This window comes from Carassius auratus, chromosome 6, assembly GCF_003368295.1.
Source record: "Carassius auratus strain Wakin chromosome 6, ASM336829v1, whole genome shotgun sequence".
Classification (NCBI taxonomy): domain Eukaryota; kingdom Metazoa; phylum Chordata; class Actinopteri; order Cypriniformes; family Cyprinidae; genus Carassius; species Carassius auratus.
The window spans coordinates 6,093,907-6,110,651 of NC_039248.1; the positions used below are offsets into that span (position 1 = coordinate 6,093,907).

Consider the following 16,745-nt stretch of genomic DNA (forward strand, 5'->3'; position numbering starts at 1 on the left):
GTACAGATTAAGGTCCTATGAGGCCACCGGGAATCTAGGGGAAACACATGGTTGTTCATTCAAAATGGAAGCTTTCATGGATTCAAAATTACATTTTATATAAGAATCACAACTTTCTATCTCCAAATTACACATTTTGGTAATACTTTAGCAGCTGATAAAACTGAGATGTAGTTTTGCAGTATCTTGTTTGCATATGGTGAGAAATTAAATCACAAACATAATGATATATACTATATCTATTTGTAACTTTTATATTTTATATTTTATATTTGCAGTGCCTCATTTCCATACTTTAATCCATCCTTTCAGCATGTTTAGGAATATTGTAGGTTACATACAAGCTCTATTAACAGTATCTGTCCGCAATAACCACAATATTTTGACAAAAAAAGGTAGCAAAAATAAAAGACAATTTAAACGTTTACACAAACTAAAGTAAATAAATAAAATAAATGATGTTTATGATTTCTAATTATTATTATTGAGAAACTGCCTATTAGAATGATTTCTGAAGGATCATGTAACGCTTAAGAAAGGAGCTGAAAATCCAGCTTTGCCAATACAGGAATACAGGAAATTACATTTAAAATAAATTAAAATAGAAAACAGTTAAACTGTAATTATATTAATTATACACTGGATTGTAATACAGAGGTCAGCACTATATAATAGACATGGACAAATGGACAAAGTGTCATGGTGGCAGCAAGATATAACAAAACCTGAGTTTTTTCATGAAAGAGAAAACTTTTATCTCTTGACATTATATCATGTTGCGCCTGTTTGAGACATTGTGTTACTGTCATGCATATTTCAGTTTGTTTTCACAGACAGCTGAAATAATTTCCTGTGCCAATCAACAGCATTCCATAGATGCAGCTGATAGAGTTGAACTTTAAGCAGGAAAAATAGCCTGCTACTGCAGTGTAAACTCATTTTTATTTGTCCATGACTGAATTATCTGACAGGAAATGGCCATGAACGGATGGGTGAATGGAGGAAACCGTTATATATAAACTGGGGGGAGGATTCTGTGACCAGCATCACTTAAGTAAATGAATTCCAGGCAGGACACGTTCAGACGGTTGAGTCATGGATCAAGACAGGTGAAAACATACTGTATGACCTAGATTCACACACTCTTACCTTCTGCTATATTGGATGCTTGTAGTTCACAGAGGAGACTACAGGAATGGTTGGTGAGGCGAAAAGAAGGAGACTGGAGAGATAATGGAAGAGGGGGAATGATGGTGTCAAGTTAATGCAAACTAATGATAAGAGAATTAAGACACGACTGTAAGGGGAGAGAGGATGAGAATGTCACAGAAATGCATTATTCAACCCACAGAAACACAGCTCACTTACAGGCCTGTCCACTCATCTTACATACTACACACACACACACTCACACACACACACCAAAAGACAGAGACAGACAAATCCAGCTAAAGGTTACCCATACATGTTTTAATGGCACACAAACTGATGATATTAAAACTCTAGACATCTTGAACAAGGGCCAATGTCCTTTTTTTATTTATTTATTTGAGGCAAAAACCTATCATAATGTGTTTTGTCTCTAAAAGTATTCTACGATACTCAGTGAAGAAGTCATGTACATGCGTAAACGTAAAATTATAGTTCACTCACTCACCTTAATGTCATTCCAAACCTGCATGACTTTATTTTTTATGTGGAACCTACCGTAAAAGAAGATATTTTTGAAAAATGTCTGTTTTTTGGCACATATGATGGAAGTCAAGAAATCTGTCTGGTAACCTCCAGTCCTTGCATTCCCCTTACATTCTTCAACATGTCTTCTTTTATGTTTCACGGAATAAAGAAAGTTTAAAATTACTTGAGGGTAAATAAATGATGGCAGAATTATCAAGCAAACTATTCATTTGATTCCAACAGCCCTGTTAAAAAAAATCACAATATGTTTTTCACATTAAGATTTAATTGTAGTTAAAATATAAAAGAAAATATAAATAATACTACTACAAATAATAATTGAAATTTATTAAAAGTTTGATCTTTTAAAACTTAAACTTTAAAAAAGCAAAGATTGCCAACGGAACTTACAATTGATTTGGCATTAACTGATATTCATTTAATTTTATACTTAGCAAAATTAAGCATATTTAAATAAATCTATTTTAGACCATTTGTTTGAATAGTCTTAGGAAAATTATTAGAAGCTAATTAGTTTTATTAGTTAATGAGCAACTATTAAAAAATAAACAACAGAGGGCCTTACACATATCCTTGAGGTATACCCTGAATTACCATTAGAAAGTATCATTCAGTTGAATGAATGTGATGATTTGTCATCCACAAGTGACAACTAACATGAGACTGAATGTGCATCAAATTTTCAAAGTAGAATTCTAAATTTTTTGTTTACCATAGGAAAAACTCAACCCTCTAAAATTTTTTTAAATAAAAATAAATAAATAAATAAAAGAATGTATATGTTCTTGGTTCTTGTAATGCATATTATTTTCTTTAAATCACACTCAATTATACTGTACTCTTGTGTTGGCAACCATTTTCAATTTCATGAAAATATTTACTGGTGGTCATGGTGGTCGATTGTCATGTAACACACTGAGTCAGGAATTGCTCCTATTTATAGTGTAAAAGACTTCATTGACAATGTGTTGAATCTTTTATCTCAGTTCCTCACAATCAAGGTATTCCCAGAGCAGAGATGAGATTGCTCCTCACCAGTAAAGAACAGTGTTTGTGAAATTAGGTTGTTTTTCTCTGTTTTTCTCTCTCATTCGATCTCTCCCCTCACTTGACCTACTTAGCCTCTACATCTGGCAATGTGTGTTAAATGCAAGGGTCTTGCTAAACTATGGGCTTGAACTTTAAGGAGCACATTTATCTATTTGGTACAAAGAGGAAAAATTTTACACTCTGTTGCAATTTGGTAAAATGCTTGTACTTTCCTTTTAGCTCAGATGGTGAGATGGTTTTTCCTACTGTTTTTTTTTTTTTTAACATCGTCATGCCTTTTATTTTCCCACATTTTACTTTATTGGAAAAAGTGAGCTGGTTACATTCAGAAGCAGTTACTCACAGTTTTTAAAGAGCCATGCACACTCAGAAACACATGTAAACACACAGTAAAGATTGGTTACACTTTAGATTAGGAACTCTATTCACTAGCATACATATTACTAGCATATTGGCTGATTATTAGTATTTATAGATACCTTATGCTGCATGTCAATATTCTAGATCCATTAACCCAACCCAGTACCTAAACCTAAGCACTCTTGCTATCAATAAGCAGCAAATTAGGAGTTGACTGAGGGAAATTTCTGTGAATATATTCCCTAATCTAAAGTGTCATATTACATGACAGTCATATTGCCATTTTGTAATGTGCACCATAACATTACCGTTATATTATACAGTGATTCAGGTTCTAATATACAGACTTATTTGAATTGTTATGCACATAAAAGCTAAAATTGTACAAATGTATGTAGAATACCATCGCTTGTTTTGTAAATTATTTAAAGCTTTAGGTGTAAAACAATATAATATTAAAGATGCTACACATCATCTAACATATAATTACATACCAAGAACAGGTGTTTTAAACACATAAATCCTGACAAAAATGTTAATATGGTCCACCAGTTTTCAACCTTTTAGACTATATTGAACAATAAAAAAAGAATAATGCTTAGCAGTAAACTATATTTTGTTTGCAACCCATGTTTTCTGTATATATATATATATATATTAGAGTGGTGCAACTCAAATAGGCTACTGTAACTCATCAGACTGACTATTTGCTGGAAAAGACAAGAAACAGAATTCTATTAGTCGTTTTAGTAAACACGCCATGGTGAAATTGTAGGCGATGGTTCCTTTAAGAAGAAATAATTAAAATCTCTGTTCCTGGTCATGTGGTGTAACGCCCGATGCTGGTGAACAAGTGAAGGACAAACGTCCATCATATAACACGTGGACCCCTCGTTTAACCGCAGGAGGGCGCCATGAACTATTCAGAATGAGACTTTATTGACATGGCTCTGGTACCAGCATCACTCACCAGCCCCACCTTTTTTTCAGTTTGAATTGGTCGAGATTGTAATCTTCGCATATGTGATAGTATAATATTTTATTTTGCGGCTTTTCCTGAATAATTTGTTTTAGACAAAAAATATGTTGACGCCTTAACCTTATCTGTTCATGCATAAACATTTAAGCTTATCTCCCGCACCAGACCTCGCCACAAAGACGGTAAGAAAAAACGGCTCCTCTCAAAAATGAATCCCACAGGGACAAACGAAGGCCTGTCTCTCTCTTTGACAAAACAGAAAGCATGAATGAATGAGTGTGGGAGAGAGGGGATGAGAGATGTTGAAAACAAGGGGTGTTGGTTGGGGAAAGCCTGATGAAAACCCCAAAGCACTATGGGTAGAAGCTGTGTGATCAATCACTGAAGGGTGTACCATGATGTCAGGTTGCCAGGCAACAGGAAGAAAAAGCACTCCAGCAGGGTCACTCCTGATTACAGAGTGTTTCTCTCTCTCTCACACACACACACACACACACACACAGTCTTGGGTCTGTTAAAACGAGTCTAGCAGCAGTACTAGAAGGATGATTGCAGCTGTTCATCTTACCGACCAGACTAAATTTAGGCCAGCTCCTGTTTGAGCGGCCCTTACCTCTCTCTTACACCTCCTTCCACTTTTCTTTTCCTTTTTCCAGCAGAGATCTGTTTGTGATATCCAGAGGCATAAATGTTCAAAAGATGAAGGTTATATTGACTGATAGCTATTTGTTAGATTTGTTATTCATTAATTATTGAATGGCACAACTATACCAACACAGACCGAAGACAAATGCTGCATATCTGACAAAAAACATTTCCAAAATAAACGTCTTAGGCTTTTCAGTTACTGGCTTCCCAAAATGTGCTTTATTTTGGAAAACTACAGTGAATGTCTGCAAACTCTGCTCCGCTTCAGAGGAAATCAATTCATATTGCACATTCAAAACAAAAGGTAGCGCACGATTGCAAATCATGAACATTTTCAAGTAACCCAACAACACCAAAAAAAAAAAAAAGTATGCATTTCTCTGTTGCGATTCTCTCTCGAAATTATCTGCGATGTGTTTCATAACGAATATAATAAGCTTAACTTTTGGTACAAAAAATATGATCTTTATTCTTTTGGCTTTTAAATAATGTCACCATGTAGTAGTTACTATAGTGCATGCAGTTTACTACCACACTACGAATGAAATATGACGACCACTGATTGCTTCATAAATTTTTATGTACATTTAAACCAGGACCTGGCCTTCACATGTAGCACTGTGCAAAAAGAAATATAAACAAAATAAATTAATAAAAAATAAAAAAATAAAAAAAATACATGAGCTTGAAACTACTATTTACAATATAAACAATAAAGAGAATGAGAATAAAGCACATCGATGGTGGCCCCAGTACATACAGTCAAAACACACACATATAGATCTCGCTCACATAAATAAGCTCTCATATTCTTTTTCTCTTTCACATTCGCACCGCTCACACATGCATCCAAATGACAGTTTAAGTGGCGTGTAAAAGTGCTCCTCTACAGATTTGAGTACAGAGGTGAGATACAGCGTGCCATTATATACATACAAAATCACCACCACTAGATCAACAGAAGAGCTCATGTCATAATCGCATTATTAAGCCGAACTCAGGGTGTTGCTTTTACTCGGCAACAGACATCGAACTTCAAAATGAGGAAAATAGTTTTTCAGTAGAGATCCACTGACAGGTTGACCTGCACCTATGCACGGAATGATTCGGAAGATATATATTTATATATATATATATATATATATATATATATATACGCATGTTTTTTTTTTTTTTTTTTTTCAAAATAAAAAGAGGTGAGACATGTGGCTGTCTGGTACAGAGACATTCAGTAGTGTTACACTGCCGTTTCCTATCACGTGCACCAGTGAGTGTACATTCAGGCTTCCAGAAGTCTGTTATCATTATAGTAGTTTCACAGAGCGGTGGACATCTCTCTCTCTCATATGTGCCTCATATGTGGTTTAGAATGTTTAGGGTTCAACGAACAGCTTTTGTTGCATAATATTGATTTCCACTGGAAATTACTGCAATTTGTACCTTAAATAAGCTAATATAAAGGTTTGAATGAGGCACTTAAAAAACTAAGTAAACTGTGCCAGCATCTGGAGGGTTTAGAGGCCAAGATGTACAGCTTATATTTTTTGATAAAACGCTTACATTTAATTGTCTGTAAAAGAAACAAAAATGATGAGCTGTGAAATTAAAAGTTGCCTAAATTGACATATTTGCACTATTTTTTAAATATTATTACTGTGGTTGTTCCCATTCCAGAACCGTGTTGTTATGCACCTTGTGCCAGGTACAGACACAGACAGCAACTTCTGATCAGACCGCTTTTTTTTTGTCTGTTGATATAATAAACATAAGAAGAACTTTATCTACTTGAAGAAAAAAAAACATTCAAAATATAGGATGTGGCCCCTTTAAGATATACATAAATAAAAAATCTAGTCACGTGGTACAATACCCAAGGAAATCACATCATGTCTCTTCGTGCAGATATTGTGCAAGGTTATTGGCATTTTCATGAAAACAGAGTTGAAAAATAAAAGACAAGATTAGATAAGTGATTATATCACACTATTCTTCTCATGTTAACATGTATAATCTATAATACATCATTTAATGTTAAAGTTTTGTGGTTCTACTATACACGTGGCTGTAAACAGTGTTCATTTTAATGATTAATTGGATGGCCTGTTTAACTTCGTTTATAAGTGCCTTATACCTGTAGAAACACAAAAATTGTGTCAATTGAACATACATTGAACCCAGAACATTCATCAATGGGTTTGAGTAAAAATGTTGGCTCATTCTGCTATCAACAGTGGAAGATGTCAAATGGTTCAGTTAATCAATTTTTTTGTGTTTGTGTTCAGTAAGGCGGTGCAGACATGCATCTTCATCCAGAAATAATAACATTCTATGTGTGAAAGTCCTGATTAGTACAGTAGCATTCTGCTCTCAGCTTACTGAGCAGTTGATTTTGTAGCACTTAGAATCTACCGGTGTGTGTGTCTGTGTGTGTGGTTTGTTCGGTATATGCTAACGCTAAAGTAAATGAGGTCCTGTTCAGATAATTCACTACCGGGTATGATCGACATTTCCCAGCCCCCTCCACAGACGTGCCCTTAAATGAAGTAGTTCAGACAATCAAACCCATGAGTAGAAAAGTTCAACATGAATAAAAAAATGAGCTAACAAAAATGTGCAGGTTTATAATACGCCATTCAATAAGAAAGACACCAGCGGTAGTGTTAGCACTAGCTACTGATGATTATAACATTAGTTGCTTTCAGTCTTCGGGATTGTGTAACAACACTCAAAACTAAAAGACGAACTCACACACCACTCTGTACTTGCCATTTTGTTTCACACCAACGTCTTTAGGGATTCAACAGGCATACTCAAGTGTGTGTGTGTGTGTGCGTGTGTTCGTCGTGTCGACACTGGCACTGTCCTTGAATCAACGCTTTCCGTCAACCATAAATGCACCCTAAGGCTAGCTCGTTTAGACACACGCACATACACACACTCCGCCTCTCACATACTCAGTTTGGCATTAGTTCCAAAACCGGTTGAGGTGAATTGCACCCCAGTGCTCACGCTCCGCTCTGTAAACAGTGTCTCAGTTAAAAAGAACAGTCTCTGTTTCAGTCCCTCGTTCATTTTTTTCTGTCTCTTGCATCTTTTGCTTTGTACTCCTTTTCCCTCCTCTCCTTTTCGTATTTGTCTTTCTCTGACTTGGCCACACTGTTATAAGACGGCGGAGAGGCAGAGGAAGGAGTCATATCCGTTTTTTCCGATGCGGAGTTCTCTTGAAACTTTTCAATGACGAGCACCTCTTTCTCCGGGATGCACCCACTCCCATCTTGCAGCTGCTGTCGGTAGGCTTCGGAGGCCTTCTTTACTGTTTGCCTTATACGGTACCGTCGGAAGGCCCTCTGGATGACGATGGCCGACATCTCCTCCTGTTTCCTGCGGAGAGTTGTCGTGATTGGCTCGTAGGAGACTTTGGAGGGATTGGAGGCCATGAAACGATCCTCCATCTGTCCCCTCAGGGCATCCATCTCGCCCTCCTCTCCCAGTACCCTCAGGGTAAAGGCGAACAGGATATCCAGGCAGTGGATGCGGTCGCCACTGACCATGGGCAGGTCCATGGCTATGAGCTGGATCTTGTTTGGCTTGGGGATACGTAACGGAGGATCCAAAGCATCCGCAAATTCAGAAAGCTTCTCGTACTCCACAAACTGCGTGGCGTCAGGATCGAATCGCTCCCAGACTTCATAGAACATTTCAAAGTCATCCTCGCTCAGTGGTTCGGCGCTCTCCTCTGTGGCTACGCTGAAGTTCTCCAAGATCACGGCGATGTACATGTTCACCACAATCAGGAAGCAGATGATAATGTAGCTTACAAAGAAGAAGATGCCGACCGAGGGGTTTCCGCAGTCGCCACGGTACATACTGCCTGGGTGCTCCAATTCGCTGTCGCAATCCGGATCTTGCTTGTTCAGTATGGGTGCCAGGAGGCCGTCCCATCCAGCTGAAGTTGTAATCTGGAACAAGCAAAGCATCGAGTTCCCGAATGTCTCAAAGTTAAACATGTCATCGATCCCCGCCTCGTGCTTCACGTAGGCAAAGTTGGACATTCCGAAGATGGCATAGATAAACATGACCAGGAACAGGAGGAGGCCAATATTGAACAAGGCAGGAAGTGACATCATCAAGGCAAACAGGAGTGTACGAATGCCTTTGGCTCCTTTGATGAGACGAAGAATACGGCCGATTCTGGCAAGTCGGATGACTCGGAATAACGTTGGCGATACAAAATATTTCTCAATCATATCAGAAAGGAACATGCCTGACAAAAAAAAACAAAAGTTGAGTAAGTGATCTCAGGAATCAATGTATTTTCCATACTATTTGAGCTTAAAAGAATAGTTCACCCTAAAATGAAAATTACCCCATGATTTACTGACCCTCAAGCCACCCTAGGTGTATGACTTTCGTCTTTCAGACAAATTCAATTGGTAGTTATATCAAAAATGTCCTTGCTCTTCCAAGCTGTATAATGGTAGTGAACAGGGCTTTAAAATCTGAAACCCTATTCGCTGCCATTGAATAATCAAAAACGACATCCATAAATCATAAAAAGCACTCCACAAAGCCCCGGGGGGTGGGGTGGGGGATATTAATAAAGTCCTCCTCAAGTGCACCAATGTGGTGGTTTAAGATAAATATCCTTATTTAAAATGTTATAAGCTGTAAATCTCTACAGTTGCTTCTGCTAACTGTCATACCCATGTTCACGTGAGGATGGTGTCCAGGGGATGACATAGGATGCAAACGTGGAAGCGACAAATGCAGAAGTGCAGAAGAGAGAGCAAAATGAAAACACTAGTCACAAATTAGAAATACACCGCAAGAAAAATTGAGTATTTTGATATAAGCCACGAGGAAACTGGCTTTCCTTTGTTGTAAACAAAACATATTCTTACCGAATATTCATGAATTTCTCATGAATGTGCAAAAGATACAGTAGTTAGCAGAAGCTAGAGTTAAGTTTATACATTTTTAAATAAGGATATTTTTCTTTTGCATCCCTTCACTTTAGAAGGACATTATTAACCCTCTGGAGCTTTATGATAGATGGATCAATTTTTTGGGGCTTGGAAGCCTGGAATATATATATAATTCTGATTGTATTCGTCAGAAAGAAGAAAGTCATATACACCTAGGATGGCTTGAGTGTGATTAAATCATGGGGGTAATTTTCACTTTTGGGTGAACTTAACCTTAAGATGATGGCCAAAGCATACTCAAATATAGTACAGCATTCCCAACATTACAAGAAGACATTAGCCTAAACTGTCTCCTTTGGACGATTTGTCTTTCAGATCAATTAAGGTGCGTTTACACTAGTGAAATTATGTGGACAAAAATTACATTGTTTAATGTGAATAGTGAAGCAATGTTTGAAGTGCAGCTCACAGAGAAGTCACTTTCAAACCATGCAGCTTTCTGTTGTTTAACACAGCGGATGTGTGTGACCAAATTAAATCCATTGCAAAATCTGAATGGGGAAAACTTGCAGATCGCACAGATTCCAACAGAAATTACTGGATTTTGTCAGTGACAATTCATATAACAACATTAAATGTGATCGCACCTTTTCTGTCAAGAAGAAACACGTATGAAATGTTTCTAAAATATGTTTCTTGCTTAAATCTTCAAAATGTTATTATAGTTTAATGCTAGTAATAGTCTGTAGAACCTCCAAGACTTTCTTACCAACAATTGAGAGAATCACCACTACAAAGTCAAACACATTCCAGCCAACGGTGAAGTAGTAGTGCCGCAGGGAGATCATCTTGAGCACACATTCTCCAGTGAAGAGGATGATGAAAACCAGGTTTATCCAGTACAGAATATTGTCCATATCCTTTGTCTGATCGTCGGTTTCCACCATCATGGTCACCATGTTCAAGCAGATCAGGATCATAATCACAATGTCAAAGGCTTGTTTGGTGATGAAGTCAAAGATGAGGCCTTGAAACACGTTCTAGAGTGAAGTACAGAGTAATTGGCATTATTGAAACATTTTGTATTTAATATAATGGAAGTTCTTAGCAGTTAGGAGGCATAAGCTGTGTGTCATACCGCAGGCCTGGGAATTGGCTTCTGAGGCTTCTTAGATCCCAGTTTCTTCATGGCATTGTAATATTTCTTTTGTTCTTCTGTCATGAAGATATCCTGACCTCCTAGGTAAAGAGCAAATGCAGAAAGCTGGTTACAACCACGGTTTCGTTATGTCACAACACAAACATTATGACAGTTCAGTCCAAACCAGGTCCTATTTATCTCTCAATACATTACCACTGTGTGCGCTTTACAAACAAAACCAGTTCAAAGAATTAATATTGTGTGCTCTCTAAACAAAGACACAGACTGTGTACATATCACATTGCATCTCTTCGAAAGCAAACTGAACAAACACACAGTGGTTGATTGAGACTGCACACTGTAATATGCACAATATTCCAATATTCACTAAATTCACCTTCCTCAGTTTAAATACTTATCTTTTTCTTCTGCTGATTGAAGTTATCAATGATGACACCAATGAAGAGGTTAAGAGTAAAGAAGGAGCCGAAGATAATGAAGATGACAAAGTACAGGTACATGTAAAGGTTTGATTCATAGTCAGGCTGCTGCTCCAACTGTGGGTACAAAAAAATATTGTGTGTTATTACACATTTGCATTACTAATATGCACCACAACTTACTCGTCATAAGCATACTCCTGCTTAAACATAAAAAAACTGCTCACAATTGTCTATGTATTGTAAAAAAGATGTTTTAATATATATATATATATATATATATATATATATATATATATATATATATATATATATATATCCCAATTATTTTTTTATTATTTACCTTTCATTTAAGTTCAATTATTAAATCACAGTTATTCATTATTAATTTGTTTACTTCAAAACAAGTATACAGTAAATTGTCTTTTTGTGTATCTATAAATATTTAAAATATACAACTATAATGTTCATTAAGTCATATAATTATGCATAGTATTTATATATATTAATCAGATCATTAATATATTGAATTAATAATTGTAATATGAAAGTTATAAATTCTTTTTAAAAATAGTAAATGTTGAAAAGCCCAATGAACAAATATACATAATGTGTATTTTCAGTTCAAGTAAACCACAACAAATATCAATCTAAATAACCTAAATACAATGATCCTCAGTTTAAATATTTTTTTACATTAGTTTAAATATTTTTTTACATTTATGGATCTCCTCGAATGAGGTTGACAGTCTAATAGTTTTAAATTGTGTAGTCATAAATTAAAAAAATACAATATTACAAGCAGACAGTAATAGGTAATTATGGAAAAGAGTCAAAGGTGGTTTGAACGTAACAATGCAGTCTGAATGTTTAAAAAACCTCTGTTAACTGCACCGAAGAGAAACACTTACATCACGAGAATCCACAGCTGCATACATGATGTCCATCCATCCTTTAAATGTGGCCTTGTGAAAAAGAACAAAATCAATTTCAATAATATATCCTGTGAATATGCTAAAAAATAGAAAACCTCTTACTAAGCAAAACGTAAATCATAGTCGGGCTATGCATTCACTCACCACTTGCAGTAGTGCCAGGTATCCAGCTCCCACATTATCGAAATTAATCTTCACATTTTTCCAGCGCGCCGAGTCATTGTTCGCAATCAGGGCAAAGCAATCTGACCTGTTATTGACCACACTGATGGGAAACATCTCATCGTTGGTGATATTGACACAATGGTAGTATTTCCCCGCAAAAAGGTTCACCCCCATGATACTGAAGATCAGCCAGAAGATCAAACACACTAGTAGCACATTCATGATGGAAGGGATGGCTCCCAGCAGGGCATTCACTACAACCTAGAAGAAAAGAAATACATGTCACACACAGAAACATTCATATTTATTCACTTCACACTCTTGCTATGGACACAAGAGCTGCGAAACTGCAATGAACTTCCTGAGCTTCTGAAGTGGATGGTTTACTTGCTGGTAAATACTAAACCCTTTCCATAGATTTAAGATAATGCAATTCTAGAAAATGACTAGATGATTTTCAAAAGGTTATAGGGTTTTAAGAATAGCAAACTAAGTCAGTTCTATCCTAAATTAAGACTGATTAGCTAAACAAAACAGAGCAGGCCTATTTGAATAATGGATAATGTCTCAATCTACCTATTATACTCTATATTTAATACCTGAAAATAGGACTTTAACATACAAACATCTTGCAGGGATGTATCACACATATCTTTGAGCTACCAAAATGTGGAAAAAAAAATTACAACAGAAAAAAAAAACCTTGTGGAGATATGATGACGTCACAACATTTGTTTACTGCAAATGAAAAGAGACACATAACAGAGAAAGAAATGTAAGGTCAAGTCACAAACACCACAAAACCCACCACAGAATCATCAGAATAGATCAGAGCTCTCAGCACAGCACAAGCAGAGAGGCATGCACACTACAGAGAAAGGTCTAAAAATACAACAGTCTACATACAATATTCATTTATTCATGTGATTAGGATGTTCTCATTAATATTCACCAACACCATGCAAAGGGACTACAGCTTCCCAACAGTAAAAAAATTAAACAGTATTTTTGTGTGAGAGTGTGCTGTTTTTCTCAATAAGGACATGTTCTAGGATCAACTTCCTTGGTCCTGGGACAGCACTGGGGTGAACTGATCAGATTTTAAGGTTAGGGCTGATGTTAAAGAAATAGTTCACCCAAAAATAAAAAATTGTTTAAAATGGATTCACCCCCAGGACATCTAAGACGTAGATGTGATCAGAAATTTAGCATTACATAACTTGCTCATCAACGGACCTTCTGAAGTACATGGGTGCCGTCAGAATGAGTCCAAACAGATGATAAAAACATCACAATCTACAAATCCACACATCTCCAGTCCATCAATTAACATCTTGTGAAGTGAAAAGCTGCATGTTTGTAGTAAACAAATCCATCAAGTCATTTAAAGCTTAAACCTTGCTTTTGACCAATGTATCAATAATCTAAAATAACGCTTTCTCCAATGAAAAAGTTCATACCCTTTTGTTCTCTGACATCAAAATCAACAGAAATATTGGTTTAGAACTGTTTTTACTTGTAAATGCTACTATGCATATTCTTCTCTTGAATCAGATGAGATGACTTTTCACTAGAGACTAGACTAGTATTTTAGTTGGAAGGAATGGTTTGAAGTTAAAAATGTGTTAATGATGCATCTGTTTATTGCAAACAGATTCAATAAATAGATAAGCAGCCTTTTTGCTTCACAAAATTGACACTTAATAACACTTAATTGATGGACTGGAGTCATGTGAATTATTTGTGGACTATTGTGATGTTTTTAATCAGCTTTTCGGACTCTCATTCTAATGGCACCCATTCACTGCAGGGTATCCATTGGTGAGCATGTGATTTGATGCTCCATTTCTCCAAATCGGTTCCAAAGAAAAAACAAACAAATCTACATCTTGGATTGCCCCAGAGTGAGTAAATCTTGGGCAAATTTTCATTTTTACCAATTACATTTGCAACCACTGAAGCATAACTGTAATGTGAATTGTTGCATCACTAACCTTACCAGCCAGTTGTTACTCTGTAATGTTAAGGTTTGGTTAGAAACAAGGTTAGAAATCCAGGAACATGTCCTACTTGGTTAAATCACACCACGTGTGTGTTCATGTGTTTGTGTGTGCGTGTGTCTTACCCTCATTCCCTCAAAGCGCGACAATGCTCTCAAAGGTCTAAGAGCACGCAGTGTTCTCAGAGACTTAATGGCTGTTAGTTCAGAGTACCCAAGAGCATTTGCTACCAGACTCACTAATGACACCTGTAAAATAAAAACATGCAGCCAATCATGAAGGGACTGTGTTTAAACCCAGAGAATACACATTTCCACTTACACACACACTGTAAAGTTGCAAAGCAGTATATGAGGTCCATACATACATCAACAATCAGGAAGTCAAGCCAACACCAGGCGTTGGTGAAGTATTTGACGAAGCCATAAGCAACCCACTTCAGAAGCATCTCCAAAATAAAGACGTATGTGAAGACTTTATCTGCATATTCCAACACTGTCTTTATCGTCTTACGTTGCTCGATGTAAATGTCCTCAAAAGCCTGAACACACATACACATCAACAAATTTACTTGTAGTTTGTCTAATAATACAATGACCGAGTGGGTGAATATATTGTGTTTGTGTGTGGGTGCTCACCAATGCTCCACTGCTGAGTAATATCATAAAGATGATAAAGGACTCAAACCAGTTGTGCTCTACAATAATGAAGCAGGTTTTCCTGAGAATCCACCAACTCTTCCCTTTTCCCGTCTCCACATCGACTTTACAGCACTGAAACCTAATCACACAGCCTGTGCAAAAGACGCAGAGAAAAGTAACATTGTTAGTGGACAGCAGAACAACTAAGCTCAGTGAAAAAGTCAACACTCCTAAAATGTCCTAAAAAGTCAATACTAAAAGTCTTGCTTTGGGACTATACAGTATATGACATAAAGGGGTTAAACTAGGTTTTGCTCTAGCAGTTCTTTCATGCTTCATTCTTTCATTTAGATCCATATCTTTGACCTTTAAACAGGCTGTTTTGTTACTGTACTTAATGTACCCTTTAAGACTTTTAATATTGTTTAATATTGTGCAAGTAACAGCATTTATTTGGAACAGGCATTTTTGTAACAATCCTTACTGTAACTTTGGATCAGTTTAATGCATTTTGATGAATAAAATATCTAATTTATTATTTAAAACACAGCCAACTTATTTCAAATAAGTATATTCGTTTCTGAGTATATTAGTCTTTACATACTGTAGTACATTTGAATCTTTTTCAGAACAACATCTATTAAATATGGTTTTCCAATCTGTGCTGCCCTTAAAGTTCAAAGCAGTATTCACAACTCATTTAGCTTCTGTAACAATGTATGTGAGGGTAAAAACAGGAAAAATTAGCTGGGACTAATTAGAAATTGATCCTAATAAATGGCAATTCCATACCCACAATGGATTCAAGAAGAGTTTTCAGCCAATTGTAGTGCATTAGTGCCTTATTGACCTCAATTCACCCATTAGACCATCTTGACATGACAACAGTAATGCTCAAATCTCCTGCTATAATTGCTGTTTTCCCTAATTATCATTAACTGGCATGGAATTGGAGTGTTAACTGTGGGCAATAATTTAGAAAGGCTGTATTCCCTACAACAATAGACTACAATAACATCTAAATAGCTTTTAGGCTAATGATTAACATTAACCAATACTGGTTGTAGGTTAACATTAACCAGTATCTGGCACAGCCCACTGTTAGCTGGAGAAAAATAATTTCAAAGGTGGAGCAAGTTATCATGTTTGAAATAACATGCACTGGTGAATAAACCCAGGAATGTAGATTATCAAGCTAATTAAGATACTTTTTGAATTCCTGTCTGTACTCAAATGCACACACACCCTGGTTTCCATGATTTATGGGGACAATTCATAGATGTAATGTATTTCTATCTCCTTACCCTAAGCCTTACCCAAAACTCTGCATTTTTACATGATTGATTTATATGCTGTTTTCCTCGTGGGGACCAAAAAATGTCCCCACAAGGTCAGAATTTACTGGTATTACTATCATAAGATTACTATCCCTTGTGGGGACATTTGGCCCCCTAGCATAGGGAATGTCAGGTAAACACACACACACCTTCTGTGAAGCAGGCCTCTGGGTCCAGGGACTCTTCCGGCTCCAGCTCCACAGACTCCGCCCCTTCTCCAGGGGGTCGGATATCCACTGTGCTCCCTTCTGAGGAACTGAGAACGGCGTCAACAGGCAGCTTCTACCCAGGCATCCATGCAAACACACAACCAAACGCAAAAAAGCAGACACACACATACACAGGCACAAAATTAGGCTTGACTGTCGCACACTATCTTGTCCAGATTGCTTTTTGTAGCATTTATTCTTAGTCTCATGCAGTTTC

The 16,745-nt window shown here is 36.6% G+C and overlaps 1 protein-coding gene across 3 annotated transcripts in view; it reads right to left on the bottom strand.

Annotated features, from left to right (window-relative positions):
* Window positions 1-5,923: 5,923 nt before the first annotated feature.
* The window catches only part of LOC113092594 (sodium channel protein type 2 subunit alpha-like), a 35,411-nt gene continuing 24,589 nt past the window's right edge, over window positions 5,924-16,745 (bottom strand). For 2 of the 3 annotated variants that reach the window (XM_026258246.1, XM_026258257.1), the window contains exons 18-27: window positions 16,469-16,601; window positions 14,980-15,134; window positions 14,709-14,882; window positions 14,467-14,589; window positions 12,321-12,602; window positions 12,153-12,206; window positions 11,221-11,358; window positions 10,799-10,903; window positions 10,430-10,700; window positions 7,804-8,999 (exon numbers count right to left, since the gene is read on the bottom strand). In XM_026258246.1, coding sequence (XP_026114031.1) covers window positions 7,804-8,999; window positions 10,430-10,700; window positions 10,799-10,903; window positions 11,221-11,358; window positions 12,153-12,206; window positions 12,321-12,602; window positions 14,467-14,589; window positions 14,709-14,882; window positions 14,980-15,134; window positions 16,469-16,601 — 2,631 coding nt within the window. Of the gene's footprint in view, window positions 9,000-10,429; window positions 10,701-10,798; window positions 10,904-11,220; window positions 11,359-12,152; window positions 12,207-12,320; window positions 12,603-14,466; window positions 14,590-14,708; window positions 14,883-14,979; window positions 15,135-16,468; window positions 16,602-16,745 lie in introns of all 3 variants that reach the window. The other variant, XM_026258265.1, reaches the window with a different exon arrangement.